Source organism: Malaya genurostris, chromosome 3 (genome assembly GCF_030247185.1).
Source record: "Malaya genurostris strain Urasoe2022 chromosome 3, Malgen_1.1, whole genome shotgun sequence".
NCBI classification, from domain to species: Eukaryota; Metazoa; Arthropoda; class Insecta; order Diptera; family Culicidae; genus Malaya; species Malaya genurostris.
Window position 1 is genome coordinate 248,921,890 of NC_080572.1, and position 26,562 is coordinate 248,948,451.

At 36.6% G+C, this 26,562-nt stretch overlaps 2 protein-coding genes across 2 annotated transcripts in view; both read left to right on the plus strand.

Annotated features, from left to right (window-relative positions):
- The window catches only part of LOC131439667 (hepatocyte growth factor-like protein), a 179,712-nt gene that overhangs the window by 135,492 nt on the left and 17,658 nt on the right, over positions 1-26,562 (plus strand). The window lies entirely within an intron of this gene.
- LOC131439668 (uncharacterized) lies at positions 2,876-3,551 on the plus strand. Its single transcript, XM_058610966.1, has 2 exons — positions 2,876-3,031; positions 3,100-3,551. The coding sequence occupies exons 1-2, from the start codon at positions 2,950-2,952 to the stop codon at positions 3,477-3,479; spliced, it is 462 nt and encodes a 153-aa protein (XP_058466949.1). The 5' UTR covers positions 2,876-2,949; the 3' UTR covers positions 3,480-3,551.

Here is a 26,562-nt window from a genome sequence, read left to right on the forward strand (position 1 = left end):
TGAATTTTATTGGTTTCGACTGTAACTTGCGTTCTGCTAGCAGATACGACTGTATGAATTTAAATGCACATTTTACCAGCCAAGCAGATGCATGCTTCTGTGGCTCAGTCAATTAACAGACGTACTTGCGTACGTACTCTCGGTTCAAGTTGCAGCGGTTGCTATTAGTAATTTTTTTTTATTTAAATGAATTTCATGTCATGGAATCTTAGACACAATATTAAATGTTCTTCGACGTAAATTTGGGTGAACTGCGACGCTCCATTTATGTGCATCACAGGTTTTTTTTTTAAGTGTGTATGTATAACTGGAATTAACGAGGGGGTAGGGTCTAACGGATGAAAAAATACATCATTTTTGCGAGTTTTTTATAACTATCGTTTAAAAAAATAAATTCAAATGTTTTGCATAATACAAAACATCATTCGAACAACATTCCGTGATTTTTTCGTGGAATAATATTGAAAAATAAGCCGGTGAGGAAGTCAAATCAAAGCAGCATAGTTAAAGTTGACGATTTTCTAGACCCCAACGTTTTTGTTTGTTTTTTTTTTTAATTTTTGATGATTGTTTAAAGTAAAAAATGCGATTTTCCAAGAATTTTCGCCATTTTGTAGCTGTAATTCGAAAATTCGTCATTTTGTAGCTGTAAAAGTTCATCAAAGTAACGAAATAAAAATGTCGGAGTCTGGTATTTCACATGTAGAAAGTGTGTGCAAAATTTGAAACAAAACAGTGAGGTAGTTTGCGAATGACGATGGACACGGACTTTCAAAACCTTCTTTCGAGAAAAATGCGTTTAAAGTTTATTGTCTATAAAATCGAAGGAAACAGTTTATTTTTCTGGGGAGCACGTAGGGTCTAACATTTTCAAAAAATCATATTTTCATTTGTATTTTGTCTTAATTAAACATTTCAGAAATGTTTTGTCAAATTTTCAAGTCAATCGAAGCAGAACTCGTGGGCCTGTGCACCGAGCTCTAGCTTCTTCTCAGTATGAGATATGCAAAAATAACTTCCAGAGTTTTGCTACGCTTTGGCTTGAAATTTTCACAGAATATTCTTGAAATGTTTTACTATAAGAAAACACAAAGAAAAAAATGATTTTTCAAGTGTTAGACACTACCCACCCCTAAATTAGGTGCAATATTATTTCTGATGTCTCGGGCGTAAACGAGTGACGGCTTATTACTGGCCGTCGTAGAATGCCCATAAACGTTTACATTCTTTGACGGCATAAATAGTGCAAACTTTTCGACTGTTTAGCGGTTGAAATTAAACTACTAGACACGAGATGGCAGTTCAATTTGAACTGCTTTAAGCACTGATGAGCCTAAAACGAAACCGCGAAGAAATAGAAACAAAATATGTGCTTTGTGCAAACCCCTAAATGCTAAATTTTGTTTTCTTTCAGATACCGAACTTCTACTGTGGATCGTTCTCGAATCTCGTGTTTATTAGATTTTCTAATTATTAGTTAGCTTCTGTTCTTACTTATTTACTTGGACGTTCGTTTAACTTCAAACGGGACTTCGGTAACCTGACTCATTGTCAGCTTTCGAGAACACCCGCACATCGCCCACTTCAGACGATACCCAGATCGACCTTCGTGAAATGAACCTCAACCATATTCATTGGTTCGGACGGGAAGGCACGTTTTCATACTGCGACTGTTTGATTAGGTTTATCTGATTCCTCCGTCCAAAACTTGACATCCACCCGAATCATAGCACGTACGGTTATTTTTTGCCAGAGGACTTTGCTTCGATCGTAGAGAGACCTGTACCAAAAGTGAGACACGCAACCATTAGCACCTGGTTCGATGACTAGATCAATTAATACGATGTGCGTTGATTGCCTCCACCCATTGCAGTCAGATGGTGAGATGCTGCTTTTTGGAACCCTCAAACCTGACCGTCGAGTCGAGTAAATATTGTAGGCCTGTTGGTACACCACATCATTATGCTAACAACTGTAGTCGGTGGGTGAGCAAGCAATTTGATCTCCGGTGCGTTTCGTAAACGCGTCGAAGGCCCTGCAGCAGTCACTGCCACCGCCCGGCAAAACTCCCACGGTTGACTCGATTGGCTACGGGTTGCGGTTGCGCGGGTTGATTAAACAAGTGGTTTTCGGCTTTGGTGGAGTGATGAATGGTGCTGGAATTTTTGGCTGATGTTGAATTTGGCAGAAACTATTGGTGTAAAGAATAGAAAGGATCTTGATTGCTACGACGTCTCTAAAATTAGCAGCAAATGTTGTTTCGATAAATTTTCAAAAAAGGTCTGCATTCATTAGTATTATTATCTTAAATCAAATTCAATGATTTGGGTGTTAAAAGCGACTCGTGTTGAAACAAAATACTTCGAATCACCTTAACACATCTGTTTGCCGTTTTGTCGATGGAGCAAGGCAGCTGAACGCAATGTAATTTGATTTGTTCAAATTGAAAGATGGATTAAGCAAACTCAGTATTTTATATTCTTTTAAATTTGGCTGTCTTGGTAGCACAACAATGAAGGCTAGTATTTTTTTTTATGTTACGCCGTCGACTAGCCTGTACATAGCAGTTCGAATTAAACTCCTAGTACTACTTGGTAGTTCAACGTAAACCCTTTAGCAAACCTACGATTGCAACTCTACATGAGTAATAAACGTTATATTTGATGCTCCGAAATGCAATATACTTACTGATGTGCTAGTCGAAATTAACGTTTCCGATTCCTAGTTCACTGCATATGGCCATATGGTCATCTTATCAATTACAAACGTAGACGAAAAGGTATCAGTGAATTATATTGATATCACTCAAAACCTTAATATAAACCGGATTGCAGATCTCATCAGCAATTGGCAATAAATGAAAGAATCAGCTGATTCCGAACTTAACCTGTATAAATACCGGGATTAGCTACTCACAGCACTAGTTTCAAACAATCTTTGGCAGCCAACATGCACAAGCTTCTGACCATTGTCGTCGTCGCCAGTGTCGCCATTCCGACACTGACGGTTGCATACACTCCGTTCCGTTCCTGTAAGTAGAGTTTAGATAACATGGTGTTCAATACCCAGCGTGTTCTATTTTATTTACCTCCCGTACAGGTCCAAATGAAGCACCCACACCGGAAACCTTTGAAATCGAAGGCTGCACGGAACTGCCCTGTACCATCACCCGTGGTCAGAAGCTGGTCGGCATTGGCCGTAACCTGGTGAGCCCGTTGTCCACCAGCACCGTCGAGGCTTCCATTAAGTTCTATGCCGGTGGGTTAGATCTGGGCGTTACCACGCCTCCGGAGATTGCCGATGCTTGCGCCAATGGAATCGATTCCTGTCCGTTGGTGGAAGGGGAGTCGTTCGATTATACCTTCTCCAAGGACGACATCCAGATGGACATTGCCGACATCACCGTGCAGATACGGGTTGCTCTAGTGGACGGAGCGGTTGATATCGGTTGCATTGAATTTGATGGAACAATTGTTTAAGACTGGGTCAGTTGCAGTCTGTTTGGAGTTTCGTGATTTTATAAAATAAATGAACGAATATAATTAAAAAAATTCACTTTCATTTTTGTAACGTTCAACGTACTTCAAAAATTAACTGATTCTGGATATTTCGTTATAAATAATACATTCCTCACGATCACTATTGCCAGTCGAGATAATTAATCATTCTGAAAAGTTTCTCTTTTTATAACATGCGATTATTTATCATTTGAAAACACAGTTTACTAATAAACAGAAATATCCAAAGAACAAACAGAAGTATGCAAAGGTTTGGTGCTATTCTCAAGTACAACCAATATAATCAATATTCTCGTCCATATCACACTTCGTGATTTCAGGCTTTCTCTTTGTATCATCCAGTGATTGTTGAATGTACTCGTATACTTTCCACATTGACAGGACTTAAAAACAAATTTAAATCCTATTGAAATTCATAATTTTAAAAAGATGATCCTAAAAATTAAATATACAATATAAAACTCCATTGTTATCGACGATACGGACAACACTTTTTCTATCATCCTGCAGTAATATTAATTTTAGCAACTTGTGCTTGCTTATGTCAATTTCAATCAATCATGAGCTGGTCCGAAACTGGCTCTTGAAGTGGATTAACAATTGTCAGGCCCTGTCCTAGCTGATTCCAATCGTTTGAATTGATTATTATGATCGGAAGATTTTCGCTGGGAAGCAATTTTGGCAATATTATATGACCCAAATTGACGTAATTCAGTGATAAGCTTCCCTTAAATCAGTTACATCTTGTATGCGCTCAGGTGATCATATATTAACAGCTGTTTCTGTTGTGTAGAATTGTACACTCAGAAAATGTACACGCAGAAAATTTGAAACTCTCTGCTTTATCAATTTAAAATCATTTTAATGTTACACTGCTCTGATTGTTACTCTGCCAGAAGAACTTTAAATATTGTAAATAACTTCGTGGTACATACAAATAACAATACTAGTTCATGCAAATAATGCACTCAAAATAATTTGATAATTGAGCTGTAGCTACCAGCTGATATTTTTGGCGGTGTGGCACCTCAATCGAAAACTGTAAAAAATTATAAGTTCAATGCTGCCAATTTATGTGTCGCGTACTCTATTGCATCCGAAAAATTCTATTATTCATCCTCTAATAAAATATTAAGCTACTATTTTTTACGTGATTACAGACTTTTACCCTCTAACTCGCAGAGCTGCTTTCGTAAAAGTCATTTTTAAACATCAACGAATAAATTTGAACTTTTTTAACTCATTTGCATGTCACCAGGCAACTCAATATTTTGCATTTTTTTTGCTCCACCGAACACAATTTGTCGTTTCATTCTTACGTAACGATCAGTGTTTCGGTTTTTAATTTTAGAGATATGATTAGCAAGTCATCTACTCAAAAAAATCACTTCATAGATCCATGACAGGTTATGTGAATAAATACTCCTCCCTACTTTTTGCGTAGCTTTTAATGGACTGTTATTTAGAAGCAGTTTAATGCATAATCCAGTGAGAAATACGTGTTTTAAAGATAAAATGTAATGTAGTGTTCATATCACATTCTTACTATAAAAAAATAAACATCAAGCTGACAAAACCGGCATAGCTGAAATATTAATATAAATAAAAATCACAATTTATGTTTGCTTTGTAATAAAAAATTGTAATTAAAAAAATTTCGTGAATTTTCAAGCTATTTACTCTTAGGGGACTCACTATTCGCCATTTTTTAAATCCAAATTTTCACACCAGAAATTCACGTAGCTTGTTTGACGTTCGGTCAATTCACGTAAACTCATACATTTGTGTTGTACGCATGTATTTGTGATGGTTTTTTATGCGCAGATCACAGTGTGCTGTGCGTTTGGCTGTCAGCTTTCGTTTGTTTACTTGTTTGTGCGGTTGAAATTCTGCGTTTTCAAAATGTCGCGTATTGAAAAGGAAGTGAAAATTAAGGTTCTGGTCACATGGCTAAGTAAGAAGTGTATTACTATGCGAAAATTGGCGAAGCGGTTTGGAATTCATCATGCCAGTGTTAAAACCATCATTAATAAGATTGGGAAACACTATTCTCTTGATGAGCTACCAGGAAGAGGTAGAAAACCCGGATCTTCCAACCCAAAACTGGACCAGAAAGTGGTATCTCTAATCATGAAGAACAAATCAATGTCAATACTGGATTGGCTAAAAAAGCAGGAACGAGTGTCGGAATTATCCAGCGTATCAAGAGGCGAAATCACCTGAAGACCTACAAGAAGCAGAAAATCTCGAAACAAAGTGTAGAACAGAAGAAGGGAACAGTAACAAAGGCCCGGAAATTGTATTCGCGTCATTTGCACTATCCGGATGCATGCGTTTTGATGGACGATGAGACTTATGTAGAGGAGGACTCAAAACCTCTTCCAGCTCCACAATATTTTACTGTCGTCGTTGGGGAGGATGTGAGCGATGCGGGCAGGTCGATTCAAGTGGAGAAATTCGGTCGAAAGGTACTGGTATGGCAAGCAATATGTTCCTGTGGTTTGAAGTCAACCCTTTTGTACACTACCGGAACTATAAATGCAGAAATCTATCGATCTGAGTGTCTCCAAAAGAGATTTCTGCCTTTATATAAGAAGCATAGTATACCTCTTCTGTTTTGGCTGGATTTAGCGTCGGCTCACTATGCCAAACTCTCAATTGACTTGCGGAAAAAGGTACAAATTTCGTTGAGAAAAATATTGTCGACGATACCTCTCGCCGATTAGATGTGCGAACCACCCTGTCCATGCAGGAGTTCAAAAAAATTTGGGCTCAAGCGTCCAAAAAATGCGATGCAACACTTGTCCGGAACTTGATGAAGAGCGTTCGATCAAAAGTTCGAAAATGAAGAAATTACTTAAATTTCATCCGGTTTTCATTATGTTCAAGTTTAACCTCATAATTTGAAATAAAAATTTGTGGATTTTTGTTTGAGTGTAAGCCATTACATACTAGGATTCGAATGAAGAAATATACGTTCAATATGACAAAACCTTTATTTTTGCACAGATGGAGAGCCTCAAGACTGTTTCTAAAGAAGGATAGATGTTTTTTTTTAATGCTCTTTCTTGAAATCGTGGCAACTCGGAAACTATAAGTTTAACGAATATGGTGTTCAGGAAGAATTTGTATGAAATCAATTGAGAACTCTAAATAATATACACTGAAACAAAAGTTTAATATCAACCAAGAAACTTCAATTCCAAAAAACTTCTCTTTAATATTTTTACATTTCTCATATAGAAAGGCCATGCAATCGCCGTGAAAACCAAATTTACAGTCGAGACCCGAATGAACTGATTTTGACAAACTTAGATTCAAATAAAAGGCCTTCTGGTGCCATAGGTTGCTATTAAATTTTATCCCGATGAGATTTGCGATTCCGGAATCAATCTATGAGAAAATGCACACTAAATTTTCTCGAAATTTTTTTTATAATTTCACGATTTAAGGTGAGATACTTTTAAAAATTCCCGAAATGTCAATCCGAATCCGACTTCCGGTTCCAGTATTAAGTGGCGATAAGTGAAAAAAATTCAATTTCAAGAGTATCTTTTCACAAGTGACGACTAAACGAGATGAAAAATTTGTACTGGTAAATTCATCTAGTTGGCTGTTAAACTACTAGCGCGACCTGACAGCTCAACATAAATCGCTAGGCAGGTATAAAGTTATTACTATTTGCAAAACAATTTTGCTATAACACCGAAGTGTAATGTCTAAACTCACGTCTATTGTTTTCATTCTCTTTGTTCATGGTCCGCCATGTATTTTTTTCAAAACTAAATGGTGTCCAAGTCTCCCTCTTCAAGTAACGGGAAGAACCAATCGCTAATCATGGCGCGGTAGCGCTCGCCATTGACCGTGGCGGCGGCTAAAGCTTCATTTTCGAAGAAAAATGGCCCAATGATGCCGCCAGACCGAAATCCGCACCAAACCGTCACTCTCTGAGGATGCATCGGCTTCTTCATGATAACGTGCGGGTTTTCCGTCCTCCAGATGCGACAATTTTGCTTGTTTACATACCCGCCGAGATGAAAATGTGCCTCATCCGAGAAGATGATTTTTTGGCACACATTCCGCAACATTACCATGATTTTCAAAGTAAAACTGCACTATTTTCACGCGTTCCTCAAGCGTATACACAACCATTTTCGTTCAGCGGAAGGATAAACCTAAGTTTCTGTCAAATCATAAGTGACATTAAGGTTACCAATGTCGAAATAACCGCTAGTTCAAAAAAAAATTTTAGCTGGCGGACCCTGTATATTACGCACCATGGCAAAGTAAGATGTAATCACATAAAAAATAAGTTCAAATTTTATTGGAGAATAAATAATAAAAAAACTAGAATTTTTCTGATACAATAGTGTACGTGACATATAATTGGCAGCACTGTCCAGGTAACCAGTAAGCACTAATAATGGCACTAAGAAAGCCTTTTATGAGCATCAAAAATGCTTATAGCTCTATATCTACAATCTGAAAGCTCATCTGTTGTAAATCAATCATCATTCAGGTTTCAGAATACACACCAGCCATAAAAATAGCATTATATATCAATAGCCGGATATTTTGCCCAAGTCGGCCTGAATTTAGTCTCAAGTGCGATTGAAATGCCAATTAGCGATTATTTGCTGTCATAATGCGGCATTAGTATGTGCTTATTGGTTACCGGGGTGAACTCAAAATTTGGCATAGTTTTAGTTACAATAGGTGCCACTTCACATAAAATATCAGCTAGAAGCCACACTGATATTTTCAAAAATAAATTACTCTGGAAATCAAATGGAAATCTTTCGTCACTGAAATGAAGTAATCGTATTCTTGAAAAACAGGTTTACAAACAAAATATTAGTACTTGAAAGTAAACCGAGCGTAATGTTACATATTACGCAGTAGTTAAAGAAAGCAGTTTTCCTTTCCTAGATTCCTTTTCCAATTCGTAAACACATTTGATATTTCTCGAGGTAGTAATATGAAACCTTCTTATTTATACTACACTCCCATACCACTTGTAGATCTCTGGTGTTAGTCGTAAATTAAGCTTCTACTCGTACCTCGAGATTTGTCTATAGAAATCATGTCTTCATTTGATAAAATGGCATCAAAGCAAGAGAAGCAGTGCGTAAAAATTTTGCTCGCACATTACAAAAATACAATTTTATCGCACGATAAGTTGGTGAAATTATTGAATATGGCCAAATCGACTGTCACTAACATAATTAAACTGTTCGGAAAATGAATATAGGTAGCCGGAAGCCATCGACAGCCGGGCATCATGGAAAAAATAATCGTTTGGTAGGCCATCAGTACCTATTGCTTGAAGAGCGATATTTTATGGCGATCAGTATAACCAACAAGAAAAGTTATTTGCGGGAGTGCGTGTGAGAGTGCCTGTATCCTCTGCTCTAACAACACAACAGTTTATTTCACATTTAACATTTTGCCATCACGAAAAAAATACCTTGGAATTGTATACTCAGAACAGTGTTCAGGTGGTGCCCAAGGACATCAACCATATCAACATGTCCGAGTTTCGTTCTGCTGTGAGGAATCTGACCAAATCTAGTGTGCAAAATTTGGTGGAGAGATTTAAACGAAAAGTACGGTGATTCTTAATCGATAAAGAAGAAGCTTAAGTGATTTTTCGCCTTTCTCTATAGATGGGTATTAGAATCGCTGGAAAAACCGACTTTCGAGCGGAGCCTTGGTGACCCATAGTTTTATATACCATTCGAATCAGCTCGACGAAATCGGAAAATGTATGTGTGTGTGCACTTTTTGAAAATATTATTACCACTCAATTTTCTCAGAGATGGTTGAACCGGTTTTAACAAACTTAGGCTCGTTTGAAAGCTACTGTTGAGCTAATGATCAAGTTCGAAGATCAAATGGTTATGACTTTTCGTTCCGAAGATATGATGGTATAAGTGGCGTAACCGACGAAACGCGTTCTTTTTTACTGTGCAAGTTTCTCGGAAATGGCAGAGCCAATTTTAACAAGCCTAGACCCGTTTGAAAGCTATTGTACGGCCATTGATGAAGTTCAAAGATCAAATGGCTGTGACATTTGGTTCCGGAGATATTATGATGTAAGTGACATAACCGACAAAACAAGGAGTTTTCCACGGCTCTAATATGTAAAAGGGTGCAAATCACCTCTAATTTCGTAAAGCGGTAATGCTCAAAAGTTTAAGCACCTCGAAAAAAGTCCCAATACACCTTTCGAGCTAGATCAGATATGGGTAAGGGGTGCCCAACGGTTAGGGTTTGAAAATTTTGGATCTTCAGATGGGGAGGAGATCAGAGTACATGAGATTTCTAAAATCGAATTTTTTTTGTTGATGCCAAGAGTGCCAAGAATTTCATAACGCGTCGAGTTTTAGTGTCATCTCGAAAAAACAATTTTTTGGAAAAATCGACTTTCTGAGGCTTAGAAAAATTTTGAGAAAAATTCGCATGATTTTCCTATAGTTATTAGGAAAATCATGCGAATTTTTCTCAAAATTTTTCTATGGATTTATGGATTACATATCCAGGAATTAGCAAGGGCCGAGGGACTCAAAAGTTATGGTTTGAAAAAATGTATTCTTCAAGAAAAACGATTTTTTTATCCTCCCTAACAAGGAAATGGCAATCCTAATGACAAAATAATAAAATGCGGGATGGAGAACGTTTCCCGTCCATGCACCATCATCGAGGATGGTTGAGAATATTCATGGCCTGAAGATTATTCTCTGCATATGTTGGAACCAGCTGGGTGTGACTGCTGTTGCAACCGAGTGAAAGGAAGAGTTCCACCAACGACAATTGATGCGTTTGGGTCGAACATTGCAAGAAATACAACCACAGTACACCGATTGGCACGACAAAGTAATTTTACAACATGACAATGCTCGCCCACATGTTGTACAGCCGGTAAAACATACTTAGAAATGCTAAAATGGGATGTCCTACCTAACCCGCCATATAGCACAGACATTGCTTCTTCCGATTACTATTTGTTAAGGTTGATGCAGCATGACCTGGTTGACCAGCACTTCTCCAATTACGATGGATGGATTAAAAATGGATCGAATATTTGAATTCGTGAATTGCCAGAAAGATGGTGGTAGATGATAGTAGAGGCTTGCGATGTACAATACTTTGAGTATCTAATTTGAAACCTTTTTTTGTCAATAAAGTTTCGAATTTCGTGAAAAATAACGGCACGCTCTCATTTGTACTTCAAATAGTTAAAATAATTAGGTCGTCTAATGAACAACAATCAGTGAAAATTATTGCTTCAAAATTTCAATTATTTTAACCTGATTCAATTTGAAAAGCCAAGACTAAAAATCCCGTTTGTCACTGCAAATATCTCAATAAATCAAAACGACAAACATTTATCACCCCGAGTAACACTCCTGAACATAACACCCGCGGAAAACCAGAAATTAAACCAACAGCAGAATACCTGTGCAAATCAATTCACATTCGCCAACCGCCAAGTCGAACGTGTCACGACTTCGTTACGAGTCTACCTGACTGTGGAAATGCAATTATCACTTCTGGCGACCAACGCGACTGCAAGCTGACCCCAGTAACCTATTCTTCGTGCAGTCAAAGTGGTTCCACATCGGACCAGGAACTTCCTTCGTGAACGGCCTATTAAGATAACAGCTTGCGGAGTATCCGAGAGTGCTCGAAGTAATTAGTATTGGTCTTGGACATGGCAACAATGTTGAAATTTACATTTCGATCCAATATGATGGAATGTGATCTTGATTGTTGCAGCAGCGAGACCTGAATAAACTCAATTCAAAAGTTGCACCAACGAAATGCAATGAAAGTGATCGAACCGCCCAAGATGAAAAAAGGAAATAATCACAAATCGCAGGTTGGAAAGGTGCTTCCTTTTATTTCCGTTTTGCACCAGCCCAAGCTATTTGTCAAACATCGCACGGATCACGATTCGCTCGTTTTGGAAATTGAAATTACTTTCCTGGTGTAATTTTCCCGTAGTGGCAATTCTCGCAAGGGCCGCTGGCGATCACCATGTACTGTACATATTTTCATAGACTGTGTATGCGAAATGATTACAAGACAGATAAACAGGCTTACATCGGCGAACGAACGTAGGTGGAATGAGAAAATGGTCATAAAGTGTCAGATCTAGTTTTCAAAAGTAATGAGCTGTTCAGATGGAAATCTAACACGTGCGAACCGAATGTAACCGAAGAGTGGACAAGAAAATTACTAAACGTTTCGATTGAATAACTTAGATTATTGGAAATAGGAGACGAGACTTTTTTTTGGTTTAATGTTTGTTGAAAATGTTCCTTTCAATTAAAATAATTCACTATTGTTATTTACATAATTGCTCCAAAACCGAACTCTGAAAATCGATCAATTGATTTGAATTGTGCTCGCTTTGAATGGAATAATTAGTTTTGTCAGTATAAAACTGCCACGAAAACTGCCAAATCACCGGATATTCCAACACAACCTACCAACCTGCGCGTTGAGCGGCAACTGCTTTTGAAGAAGGCACTAAGGATGACCGCCCATGTCAATTTATGATACCGTCGGTGGCGTAACAATACATACTTCCACATCCACATACCTACGTTTGCTAGATGAATACAGTTTTTTGTACTTAATGAGCCTCGCTAACGCAAACGGTGGGTGTGTGTGTCTCCCTTGCTATCCATTACACGGTCAACTAATTTGTGAAGTTTTATTTACTCAAAACATGCAACTCTGGTGCAGCACACCCATCTGACAGTACAACAAATGCGACGTCGGGTCCATTAGCGACACTCCGTTAGTGGTAAGTTAGCAGACCGGTTGGAGTCGTGCCGTTTGCTTACGCACATCAGTTAATAAATCTGAAGTGATTTGAAATTGATAAATGGTCAAACCGGTAGAAATTGTGCAGAAGGGAGTACTTCAGTACTTAGTTCGCTGGATTTCTAGCGAGTTCAATAATAAATCAGTCAAGTTCGGTGTTTGGTTCACACAGCCAATGATATGGAACACCAAATCTAATTGATATATTACTTCTACACTCGGTCGCACTCCTTAAAAATATGGCAAGGGAACAGGTTTCCATATTCATCTTCGTTAAAATCTAATTAACTCTATATGGCGGTTGACATTGCTGATCAACCATAGTTTATTGCTTGTGGGTTTTCTACTTCGATAGGAATTGGCACAGTGACATCATATGGGAAATATATAGAATATCACTACATGTAAAACACATGAAATTCATGCCATTTTCATTTGTTTTATGAAATTAGTATAAAAGACGAATTTCGCTCTAAATCATATTCATGCCGTTTTTCATTGAAAAACACTGGTGGCGTGGATTGCTCTGATTTTGCACTTTCGAGCAGAAATGCAATATTTTGACCGTGTTTTATTGCCATTTCTGCTCGAAAGTGCAAAACCAGAGCAATCCACGCCACCAGTGTTTCTCAATGAAAAACGCCATCAGAGTTAGGAGCACCGTTTCAGATTTGAATGAAAATTGCTGTACATAAAAACTTTGTCACAAAAAAAACACTTTGCATACTTTGTTTTTCTAAAAATGATCTAGACTGTCTTTTGAAAATCGACTCCTACACTGAAAAACTCTTCTTAATCCACCTAGTGGTGTGATAATGCCCTTCTCCTTCTTTAAAAAAGTCTCATGAAAATATTTTTTATCTTTTTATTAAATAACTTGTGACACTAATTTGGGCTCATTTTGACACCAATTGATTCAGATTGAATCGAGTAGTTCACAAATGCATGCTTCAGTGTTTATGTCACATAGTAGGCTTTATTTTTTTAACCAAGTGCTTGACTATTTGTATGAGAAGAGTGGTGCTAATCTAAGAAAATGGATTTTTCATAGATCTTGAAAAATCACCATAAGTGGACCGAAATCGAAAAAAAATTTGATGTCAAAGTGATGTCAAACGACGAGATTTAGTGTCACCTTGAAAAAAAAATCGAAAAATCAATTTTCTGGGACTCGATTCCAGAAAATCGATTTCCTCAACAACAAAATTTGAGATGACACCGTTCCATGCAATTTTAAGACTTTTGGCATAAAAAAATATTGCTTTTTCAAGATCGAAAATATTCAAACCTTAACCGCCGGGCAGCACCCCTTACCCATGTCCGATTTAGCTCAAATTTTGCATGAGAACTTGCTTCGAGGTGCTTAAACTTTTGAGCACTAGCGCTTTACAAAATTAGAGGTGATCCCGAAATATTGGCTCCCTTATATTATAAGAGTGGTAAAAATTAACGCGTTTTGTCGGTTACGTCACTTATACAATCATATCTCCGGAACCAAAAGTCACAGCCATTTGATCTTTGACTTGAACAATGGCCTAACAATTGCTTTCAAACGGGCCTAATCTGTTTGGTCATCTCCGAGAAACTTGCGCGGTAAAAATACAACGCGTTTTGTCGGTTACGTCACTTCTACAATCATATCTCTGGAACCAAAAGTCACAGCCATTTGATCTTTGAACTTGATCAATGGGCAAATAATAGCTATCAAACGGGTATAGGCTTCTATAATCGTTTTAGCCATCTCGGAGAAACTTGCGCGGTAAAAAAACAACACGTTTTGTCGGTTACGTCATTTATACCATCCTATCTCCGGAACTCTTTCAAACGAGCCTAAGTTTGTTAAAATCGGTTCAGCCATCTCTGAGAAAATTGAGCGGTAAAAATATCTTCGAAAAGCGCACACACACGCACACACAGACATTTTCCGATTTCGTCGAACTGACTTGAATGGTATAAAACACTATGGGTCTCCAATGCTCCGTTCGAAAGTCGGTTTGTCCAGCAATTCTAATACCTTCCTATAGAGAAAGGCAAAATATCGATTTTCAAAATTTTAAGTCGATTTGCGAAAAAAAACAAATTGAATTCCACTGGATTTGGAGATGACTTTATGACTTTCATTGGCTTGGTTTTCGATAAAATTACACCGAAAAAAAGCGGGTGGGTGATGTCAGACATAACTGAAGGACGTGAACACGAATTAAACTGACATTTTTCTTTCACACTTCCGAATACATATATTCATTCGTACAAGTTGATTGATTGCGTGAATTTTGCAACTTTGACTACTTCGCTTCCAGAATTGTAACAGTTCATCTATACTGAAGTTTGACTTATTGACGATATTGAGAGAGAAAAATATATAACAAACAATACAATAGCTTGTATTGTACATTTACATAGTCAGTGGAGGGAAACTTCGCATAGTTCTTTGAGGATATTTGAAAGGTTCTAAAAAGAAATCCGATGTTCACAACTGTTGAGTACTTTTGGTCATCATTCAGGAACTGGAACTGAATTTAAGCACTGAATTCGGAACATGGGACTGGTTCAGAATTCAGGTTCGGCATCCAGATCAAGCATTCAGTTCATGAATTTAATTCTAGAATTATGGAACTGAACTCATTTTCAGTATCAAGGTTCCGAACTTATTTCTAGGGGTTAGGGTCCACTAGGAGATTGATAGTACCTATTAGCTCTCTCCGGACAGTACCAGCCTAGATACCGTGTGGAATCCGGCGGAAAGAAAATGAACCAAGAATGGATCCACTGGGTTTCTGCTAATATTTTTCTCGGTAGCCGGCTGCCCAGATGAACCAATATAACCAATTAATAATTTTAATAAATAATTAAAATAATAAAGCGGAAATAATAAAGAATCAAGGCGCGCGTGAAATCTGTTGACCTTCATTTGATCTTTTAAAATGATTTTATAACAACTGTTTTGAATATGTCAATGCAATGAATCAACTACACTAAATCCTATTCACTCGTTTATTTTGTATCACGTAATATCATTTATAAAAAATAGGGAAGTTTTTATTCTTTACGCGATAGTATTGCAAATTTTACTTTAGTTTCCTCGAATAAGAGCTGTGAATCAAACTTCCCGGGACTTCAATTTAGCATATTGTTGAACGTTCACTCGGGAAGTCAGTGAATTTAGTGGTGCATCCGAGCATCTTGAAACCGGAACATACTGAGTCGCGCGCGAATAATACCAATACTGAAATTTTTACTAACAAATATCCTTCTCCCGTGACACTTGTGGAGTGCGCAGTAGTATATACGGCCTCTAGTAACAACAAGTGTTGGACTAACATCCCTTCCCATTCCTTAGACGATCTACGTTCGGGCCTGGCCGGCGCCGGTACTGATCAATGAATTCTGGGATTACCAGAAGATGTAAATTGAAGGATGATTTACCAGTCCCAGGTCGGATCATCTAGAAACTCCCTGTACAATTTCAGCTAATCCCGATCAGTAACGGAGTAGCAACCAGGGGTGGTCGCTCAAGCTCAAGGTTCCGAACTTATTTCTATGAATCCCGAAACTAATTGAAGGAACTAAATTCAATTCCAAAATCTAGTTTCAGAATTCTAGTTACGAATTTAGTTCCAGCATGCAGGTTCTGTAAATGAATTCTGAAACTAAATTTTAAACCTGAAAATGAGTTCAGAGCCCAGGATCCAGTTTCTGAACTCAGTGAAAAAATTCAGTTCTAGAATTCAGTTTCAAAATTCACTCCAAATGATGCTTTCTACCATGCATAAGGTCTTTTTTTGCTGCTGTTGGTGAAAGACGTCCAAATCCATCTAACGCACTATAAGAAACGATCGGTTTTAGACCATGGTTATAATCATTCAGTTGATTTTTTTTCAAATAACATTTTTTTCCTGAATGTGCCTAACATAAATTTTTGACTGTAAGTAGGGAACATAATCACCTATTTTGTAACAAAATTTGAATCAAATCAAAAATGTTTTTTTTTTACAAATCGACATTGAATTTTTAAAATCGTTTTTTTTAAGTGGAAAACTGGAGAACGACTGTCTCAGTCTAATAATACAAACGAATATTGTTTACTGTCCGACGTTTCGATCTTTGGTGTAGGCCTTTATCAAGGAAAACTGGACAATTTTTTATTGTGTTACATTGACAAAAAAAATAAAGCGTTGAACAAATAATACAATGTAAAACCTTATTAAACTCTATCGTTTATAGTCAAAATATCGATGTCTGATGCTACATTGTCTGATAAATTTTAGAACATACTTTAAGATACTACGAAAACAAATGGTCATTTACATAAATACTGAAATAAAAATTATTGACTATTGACTGCATAAAAAATATTTTGTTTGCATAAATTACGCACAGTGTCACAACTACTTATCATAATTTAACGACTATTCTGAAGCTTCGTGGTGATCAAAAAAGGCCTACACCAAAGGCCGAAACGTCGGACAGTAAACAACATTCGTTTGTATTCTAAGACTGAGACAGCCGTATTACAGTTTTTTTAAGTGTAGAAGTCGATTGAGATTTTTTCCATATTTTTTTCGAAAACTTGACTAATTTTGTCGAAATAACTCATACAAAACATCTTATGCTGGATTAGTCTGTTTTCATTGACTACAATCATTTGAAAAAAAAATTCAATTTTTACGTCAATACTGTCATTTTATGTGACAAATACTGTCACTCGATTTTCTCAGAGATCGCTGAACCGATTTTCACAAAACTTAGATTCAAATGAAAGGTATTGTGGTCCAATAGCTTGCCATTAGTTTTCATTTTTATCTGACTTCCGGTTCCGGAATTACAAGGTTTCATGTGCAAATTTATGAGAAAATATACACTCAATTTTCTCGGAAATTCCTCAACCGATTTTTGAGAAACAAATGAAAGGTCTTGAAATACTTTAAAAGTTCTCGAAAATTCAATCCGAATCCAACTTTCGGTTCCAGTATTACAGCGCGATAAGTGAAAAGCAATTTCAAAAATATTTTTCACATTTGATGGCGAAATGAGGGGCAATTTTTCATAACACTCACTGCGAAATTCATCTAATGATTTGTTGTTAGTCTTGTTAAGTATCTAACGGGGAAAACAGATTGAAAAATGACATACGAATTCAACTATGTACTGAAAAATCAAATTCTCGTCTTCGAACTCTGAAACGTGAACGGAATTCATGGCAGCGTAAACACCGTCGTTAAAGTTCTACTGAAACTAAGAAAAACTTCAAAAAGTCTAGCGATGAATATCGTTTACTGAATACCGGTTTTTACAAAGCTTATGTTATGCGAGTGCAGAATGACGGAACCCTAAAAAATTCTGGAGCTTCGTCAACTCGAAACGAAAATGCTCGTCAATTCCTCCATACGTTCGTTTTGATGGGGTAGAATCCACTCATACATTTGATTCTTGTGAACTGTTTGCTAGTTTCTTCGTATCCGTTTTTGCTAACAGTACCGCCTCTGCCTCGCAGGCTGAAACCGCCGCAATGGACGTTCCTGTTAGTCTAGTGGATTTAAACACATTTGCAATCACTCCGGATATGATCGTCACCGCTGCAAAATGGTTGAAAAAGTCTTACTCTACTGGGCCTGATGGTATTCCAGCAGTAGTTTATAGTCGATGCGTCCACGTCTTGACTGATCCTTTGTGTGATATTCAATAAGTCGTTCGAGCAAGGCATATTTCCGACAATCTGGAAACAGTCTTATGTGTTCCCAGTATTCAAAAGTGGCGATCGCCTAAATGTACGAAGCTACCGTGGTATAACCAGTTTGTCAGCAGCGTCGAAGCTTTTTGAATTGGTAGTTAGCACTGTCGTACTTTCCAAATCTAAAACGTACATCTCTTCTGATCAGCATGATTTTATGCCTGGACGATCGGTGAACACGAACCTGTTGGATTTTACATCTACTTTTATCACTCGGATGGAAGAAAAACCTCAAATTGATGCAATTTATACTGGTCTGAAAGCAGCGTTTGATCGAATAGATCATGAAATACTTGTAACAAAATTATCCCGACTAGGCGCTTCGATAATGTTTGTTAAATGGCTGAGCTCTTATTTATGCGACAGAGTGCTACGTGTACAGCTTGGGTCGTGTATTTCTTCTCCTTTCACGAATAAATCTGGTGTTCCTCAGGGTAGTAATCTAGGTCCACTATTGTTTGTGCTGTTCTTTAACGACGCTACTTTACTACTTGGCGTTGGATGCAGACTGGTTTACGCTGATGACCTGAAGCTGTATCTGGCAGTTCGGTCTATTGAAGATTGTGCTCGTCTCCAGAAACTTTTAAATATTTTCGTTGGCTGGTGTAGAAGAAATTTTTTAATTATAAGTACCGTGAAATGTCAAGTTATAACATTTCATCGCAAAACCAATCCCATAATATTCGACTATCAAATCGATGGACAAGCTCTTGGAAAAGTCGACGTTGTCAATGACCTCGGCGTTTTGCTGGATGCTAAGTTTACCTTTAACCAACACCGATCAGCTTTGATTTCCAAAGCAACACGACAGCTCGCCGTCATAGCGAAAATAAACCGAGACTTCAAAGACCCGTACTGTCTAAAAGCGCTATATTGTTCGTTGGTGCGTCCATTACTCGAAAATGCGTGTTTGGTTTGGAGCCCGTACCAACTCATTTGGAACTTGCGAATAGAACGTGTACAGAAGAGATTCGTCCGGGTGGCTTTGCGGCACCTCCCATGACAAAACCCTCTGGATCTACCACCGTACCCTGACCGCTGTCGTCTGATTGGCCTGGAATCGTCAGAGCGACGAAGAAAGATGCAACAAGCGTTACTTGTGGCTAATGTAATCAATGGCGATATTGATTCACCAAAATTGTTATCTCTTCTTGACTTCCGTGCTTCTCAGCGATCTCTACGCTCGACGAGTCTACTTCAACCAAGATTTCATCGTACTACTTTCGGACAGCATGAACCAATGACAGCATGTATACGTGCATTATCTAATGTTAAGCATCTCTTTGAATTTGATGAACCGACGCACAAGCTCTCACAGAAATTATTAAGTGTATCCTTTTTAAGAGTTTGTTCGTTGTACTACGTGTTATTAAGACTTTTAATTGTCAGATGGATTATTTTAACAAATAAACAAAACCACGACAATGTTACTTCAGAGACAGAACTCGAACCCGTAGCAAGCTCCTAACAGGGGAGATTGTTTTCCCAATTAAACTACCCTGCATATGAAATCACAAGAAGACACAGTCCAATTGACTAGAAGAACCAAGCATGTTTCGCTTTAATTGGCCGCCACAGCATTCAATTATAGTCCTATCTCTACGGAAACACATCCAACAGAAAAACAACAAACAGCGCATCGAATGTCAGTTTTTCAATATCTTTTTCTCGATACCGGCTCTACATCTTAACAAGACTAAAAAGCATTTTTTTATCCACCTACTGGTGTAATTTTGCCTTTCTCATAGTACTTATATTTTCAAAAACATTACTAGAAGATTGTGTCAAGATTTTTTTTCAAACTTGATTAAAATCAATAAATTTCTTTGGGTATAAATAACCATAACTTTTTCAATTTGTAAACAGTTATGTCAAATTAATATAGATTTAAATGTGGCAACCCTGCACGCTATACAACATTGAAGAAAGTACGCTGTGAGCAGCGAGGTCAGATCTACGGAAATCTATGTAGATTTACGGATTCGGTGATTTTTTACGGATTTACGCATCCGTAGAACAATTACGGAAATTTGTATTTTTCTAAGTAAAACTGTTTGCATGACGAACAGAAGAAAAGGTCGTTCCTTGCTTTACTCCACCGAAGTTTCCGAGGAAAACGTCAATCTACGAAAATGACACTACAACTATTTGGCATCGCTGGCTGTGAGCGGTGGCGTTTTCTTCTTCCGTACTAGCACGTACCAATGCGTACCGATTCAGCATCATTTTGCATGACAGTTTGAAAGTTTTGATACTCAGACATACTGAGAGCTTTAATTTGAATCATGATTTGAGAAATCGAAGTGAGTTTCTTTTTTTTAGAGCTTTTCTTCACTATTACCGGTGCGTTCGAAAGTGGAAACCGGGGACTAATATGTAATTCCAAAGTAGATTTATATATCCTCTAACTAACAAGATCTGCCAACTAGATGAATTTATCAGAAAATTTTATGAAAATTTGCACCACGTTTCGCCTTTACTTTTGAAAAAACACTAAAATTTTTCACTTATCGCACTGTAATACCGGAACCGAAAGTCGGATCTGGATCAAATTTTCGGGGACATTTTACCGAATTTCAAAACCTGTCTTTGCATCTTAGTTTGTAAAAATCGATTAAAGATTTTCCGAGAAAATTGAGTGCCCATCTTCTCATAGATTTGCACATATTGCCTTGTAAATCCGGTACCGGAAGGCGGAGTAAGATAAAATTCATTGGTAAGCTGTTATACTACAAGACCTTTCGTTTGAATTTATGTTTGTGAAAATTGGTTCGGCGGCTTCTTAGAAATAGTAAATCATGTGCACTAATTTTCAATTAGTTTTAACTTTTTTAGTCGCAATTTCGGAACCAGAAGTGGGATCTGGATACTCAATAGCGGGTTATGGAACAATAAGGTTGTTTATTCGAATTTAGACATGCGGTGTCTAAACATTTTGGTCTAATCATGCTTCCAAGAATCTCATAGAAGAAATCTAGACTAAGTGTAACAAAAACAATACAATACAATGCAAATCGTCAATTTGCAGTGTCAATTTGAAGAAGCTGTTGTGAGTTGCACTGGTTACCTATGCATTGGTTCATAATATGCAAAAGTGAAAATCAATGAAACTAACAATCATGTGCGGACTGTTTCACATATTTTCTTCCTTGTATTGTTGCCACAGTATTTTCAGACACTTTCCGAAGATTATCGACGTTTTTTAACGAAGGATCATTAACATTACACTATTATTGAGTTTATTGGTTCATTCACAATTTTACATTCACATTTTCGATGAAAATCTATAAAATCTTCTCTTGAATAGCTGTTTATAAAAAGAAATAGTTTGTACGTTCTCTTTCTTGAAAATTATTATGAAATAAAATCGTTTCATTTGTCCAGGTGTATGTCTTGAGGTTGTTCGTATCCAAAACTGATATTTTAAGTAACTTCAAAATCATCATAATCGATTTTCATTTGAAGGATATTTTTCAAAAACTTTAAAATGTAAAAATTTGTGGAAAGCATAGAATCAATTGTTCTGAAAGAATCTAATTGTCAATTTTATCATTCGCAAAAAATCTAAGCGCTTAAAGTAGATGAGTTTGTAATTTGCCACACTTTAGTGCATCCACCATCATCTTTATTTTTGTATTTATTATGGGAACCTTAGAATTATTTCATTTTTAATTTAATCATGCTCAATCGTGTTTTACATAATATAATAAGTTCATACTTCAATCGATTCGACTCGATGAATTGAGCAAATGTCTGCGGGTGTTCATGTGTGTATGTGTATGTAACGCAGACGTGCACTCGATTTTCTCAGAATCCACAAAATCGATTTTCACATACATAGATTCAAATAGAAGAAAGGTCTTATTGTCTCATAACCCGCTATTGAGTTTACAGATCCGACTCCCGGTTCCAGAATAACGGATTAGAATGCGAAAAATAAGTGCACGGAACGACCGAAATTAGCTCTGCGCCTAATTCGTATTACTGTTTTTGAATTAGTTGATTTTAACAACAAAATTTCCAAAATAACTATAAAATTAGTTAAAATTTAGAATTTACTGTGCTGAAAAAAACTCTTATTTTTAGAGAAAGTGTTTAGTTGGCGAATATTCTGGACACAAACCAGCAATATTTCAATCCAACACGAAATTCTCATTGACAACTAATTTCGTTATTAAAATCAGAAACTTTGATTCTATTTATCTATCACCGTCATTACTGAAGGACAGCAGTGTCAAAGCAAAACAAACCATTAAAAAGCTAAAAGGGACCGTCTTGTTGAAACTGCTCGCAAATTGTTTAGATGTTTTTCGCATGTGTTACGATATATCCCTATATAATTTTCTAAACCGATATGTAAAAATGACGTAAACTGTTAGTGGAAAGTGTATTTATTCAGAATTTGTGCGCAGTTAAAGCGATTGTGGGTAATAATGTTTTAACGCGAAACAGTGAAGTGAGTTTCGAATGTTGCACTCTAATTGTACACGTCAAATGATGTTTTTTTTTGTATCTTCTCATTCCGGGCTACGCCGTCCGGTGTACTACTTGTATTCGGTTTTTGTTTGCCGAGTGCTCAAAGTTTTCAGTGAGAGAGTCGATTTCGCGAAGTCGAATGAAGAAAACAGCGATTTAGAAGTAAAATTTTCAAAAAGAAGTTTATGTTTCGCTTATGTCTTTTTCTCCAATACAACATCGTATTTATACCTGCAAATATAGAAAAGATAACCGCGACTGAAATTTTTTTCGGTAGTAGTGTGCCATCTAGTGGCTAGTAGTCGTTATGGTGTTAACGAGCGCCATATAGCTGCTAATTGCAGAAACCAATTCAACCATCTATGTTGGTTGAAAACAACGTTTTATTTCTCTAACTCAACTAAAAAATTAGTTGAATGGATATGAAGCGTGCCTTAGCTAAGAAATGACAGCACGTTTAATTGGTGAATTCAACTAAAAAAATAGCCATTTCAACAAATATTTTATTATTATTAAGAAAATTAGAATTAAAAAATCTAAATTAGCAAAAGTAAGATTTTTTTAGTTGTCTCAAAAAATAACTAACTAAAATCAGAAAATCAACTAATTTTTTCGCCAAAATGCTAATTTCGGTCTTTCCGTGTGCACATAATTTGCTCTTTCTCAGAAGCCAAAGCAAAGCAAAGGCCTTTATGTTTCAACAGACTATGTTTTTTTCTTATAGACTCTTAACCTGCCATTGAAATTAAACTAATCTAGGAATTTTACTTGGAACGACCACATTCGGTTCCAGAGCTCCAGCTTGACAGTCAATTTTAAGATTGTGTTTTTATTAGTGGCAAAGTCAAAATGAAACTAATTCTTTGAAACAGAACTGTAACTTCTGAGGCCTGTTTAGTCCCAGATCTCCAGTGAACGAAGCAACGGAGAAAATTATCAAGACAGTTATTATATTGCTTTTGTCTGAACTTTCATTTGCCAAATTACAGGATGATGAGAGTTAAAGAATTCAATCCGTTTTATATGTTACGATCAGCCATGCGAAAAAGGAACGAAATCTTCAAGACTGGTCTTCCAATCTAAATTGTTGGTAGGCGCTGGTTCGAAGATCAAATGGCCGTCACTTCTGGTTCTGGAGACATAATGGTAAGGTTGCTGTCAGAGTGAAAGCGTCACGCGATGCGTGTAGGCGCGCGTATGAGCTAGCTGCATTTGGTCAAAGCAAACCTGTCAAAGTGAATGCGATGCGAAAACAGTACATCGCATTGAATCGCTTCGCTTCGGTCCGCGTTCCGCGCTCACTCTGACATCAACCTAAGAGTGACGTAACTGACAAAAACCGTTGTTTTATTACAGCTCAATTTTCGCAGAAACGAGTGAATCGATTTTAATAAAATTAAGATCATTTTAAAGCTACTATTAATCCATTGATTAAGTTCGAACATCAAATCTCTGTTACACGGAAAGACCGAAATTAGCATTTTGGCGAAAAAATTAGTTGATTTTCTGATTTTAGTTAGTTATTTTTTGAGACAACTAAAAAAATCTTACTTTTGCTAATTTAGATTTTTTAATTCTAATTCCCCTAATAATATTAAAATATTTGTTGAAATGGCTATTTTTTTTAGTTGAATTCACCAAATAAACGTGCTGTCATTTCTTAGCTAAGGCACGCTTCATATCCATTCAACTAATTTTTTAGTTGAATTAGAGAAATAAAACGTTATTTTCAACCAACATAAATGGTTGAATTGGTTTCTGCCATTTGCAGCTATATGGCGCTCTGTCACCGAAAAAACGTTAACACCGTAATGACTACTAGCCACTAGATGGCACACGACTACCGAAAAAAAATTCAGTCACGATTATCTTTTCTATATTGGCAGGTATAAATACGATGTTGTATTGGAGAAAAAGACATAAGCGAAACATAAACTTCTTTTTGAAAATTTTTCTTCTCAGTTGCTGTTTTCTTCATTCGACTTCGCGAAATTGACTATCTCACTGAAAACTTTGAGCACTCGGAAAACAAAAACCGAATACAAGTAGTACACCGGACAGCGTAGCCCAGAAGGTTGGAAGATACAAAAAACATCATTTGACATATACAATTAGAGTGCAATATTCGAAACTCACTTCACTGATCCCCGTAAAAACATTATTACGCATAATCGCTTTAAATGCGCACAAATTCTGAATAAATACACTTTCCACTAACAGTTTACGTCATTTTTACATATCAGTTTAGAAATTTATATATGGATATATCGTAACACATGCGAAAAACATCTAAACAATTTGCAAGCAGTTTCAACAAAAAAAAACGTAATTAATCCACCTAGCAGTGAGATGATACCTTTTTTATCAATCCGCATGTGTTTTTTGCATGAATATTCTTCGGTGTTTAAGTTTTCATCACATTATTTTAATGACCGTCGTTTTAAGCGACAATTTGAGATTGTAATCACTCATTACTCTGTAATGTCGAAACTGCAAATACAATCGAATTTAAATCTAGAAGTGTGATAATCGATTAAACATGCCATGATATGTAAGTTCCACTTTAGAGTTTACGGTAATTTAAGGTACTTCCAGAGCCGGTATTCAGGAACCAGCATAACCCAAACCGATTCGTATGGCCATATGACGAATAAATTACAGTTTTGAGTACAACTTTGAAGCTTAATTGGATAAAATTCATTAATTTTTGTATGTATGTATAAAACTAATTAATTTTGTATCTAAGTTTAATTCAATTTGAATTTTTGTTTCTGAAATTTGATTAGGCTTTTTTAAGAAAACGATTGAGCTTTGAGAAACGATTTTATACTGCAACCGGAATTCTAAAATCGGTATGGTCGAAGTCAGATAAATTCACCTGAATAGCTGTATAGTTTACATTTGTTTCAAAATATTTGAAAATCAGTGAAGACATCTTTGAGAAATCATAGCACGAATTAAATTTTTAGGTGCCTTCTGAATCGACAACTGAATACCACTAAAACTAAAAAAAGTTAATTTTTTTTATCGACTATCCAAATCTGCTAACCCGATAAACCTGATTAATTTATGTGGAATAGACATTTTTATATTAATCACCCTGTATCCCCGAAACCGGAAGTTGGATCTGACTGAATAGCAAGATGTTTTAAAGAATCTTGAAACTTTTCATTTGCATCTTAGATGATTCTTAGATTTCATTTGAATCTTAGATCGGTTCAGCCATCTACGAGAAGAATGAGTTACACAATTTTGATTTCGTTTCATATATCATCCTGTAGTTCCGGAACCAGAGGTCGGAACCAAACATAATTCAGGAACTTTGTTTGGGAGCATACGAATTTTCGTATGAATCTGAATTTGTAGAAAAGAAATTTTCAGAGAAAATTGAGTGAAATTATTTGTCACACACGCATTTGCTGATCTCGACGAACTGATTCGAATGGTATATGGATGTTATGTTCTTCCAGCATTTATTGCTGTAAGTAGTTTAAAACAATATAATTTTTAAAAAAAATCTGCCAACATCTGGTTTATATATGTCATATTCGAACGATTATGTTGCCAAAAACGAGCCGTGCTAAAATCGGTCCGAGGCAAATTGTCATGAAAAAGGATGCTGCACACAGTCTTTTTGGTACTTAGAAACAATTGTATGTAACAGAATAAAAAATCGTGTTTTCCGTTGCTCCCAAGCATTGCTTTGTCATACAGCGCTCAAAATTCCTACTGCTGGAATAAGGGGAAAAGTCGTTTACACAAAAATTTCGATATCTCCGTTAAAAATGGATGGATTTTAACAATCTATGGCTTGTTGAATAGGTATTATCGTGCGGAATCTAAGTCTGAAAACATATTCTGTTTTCAAGGTCAATTGTGACAGATACTGTCAAAAAACTGAAAATTTTGACATAAAACTTCGAATAAATCAAAAAGTAAACATCCGATCTCAAAACCATTCAATAGCGTTTTGGGTGACGGGGAGACCTTTCATTTGCGACT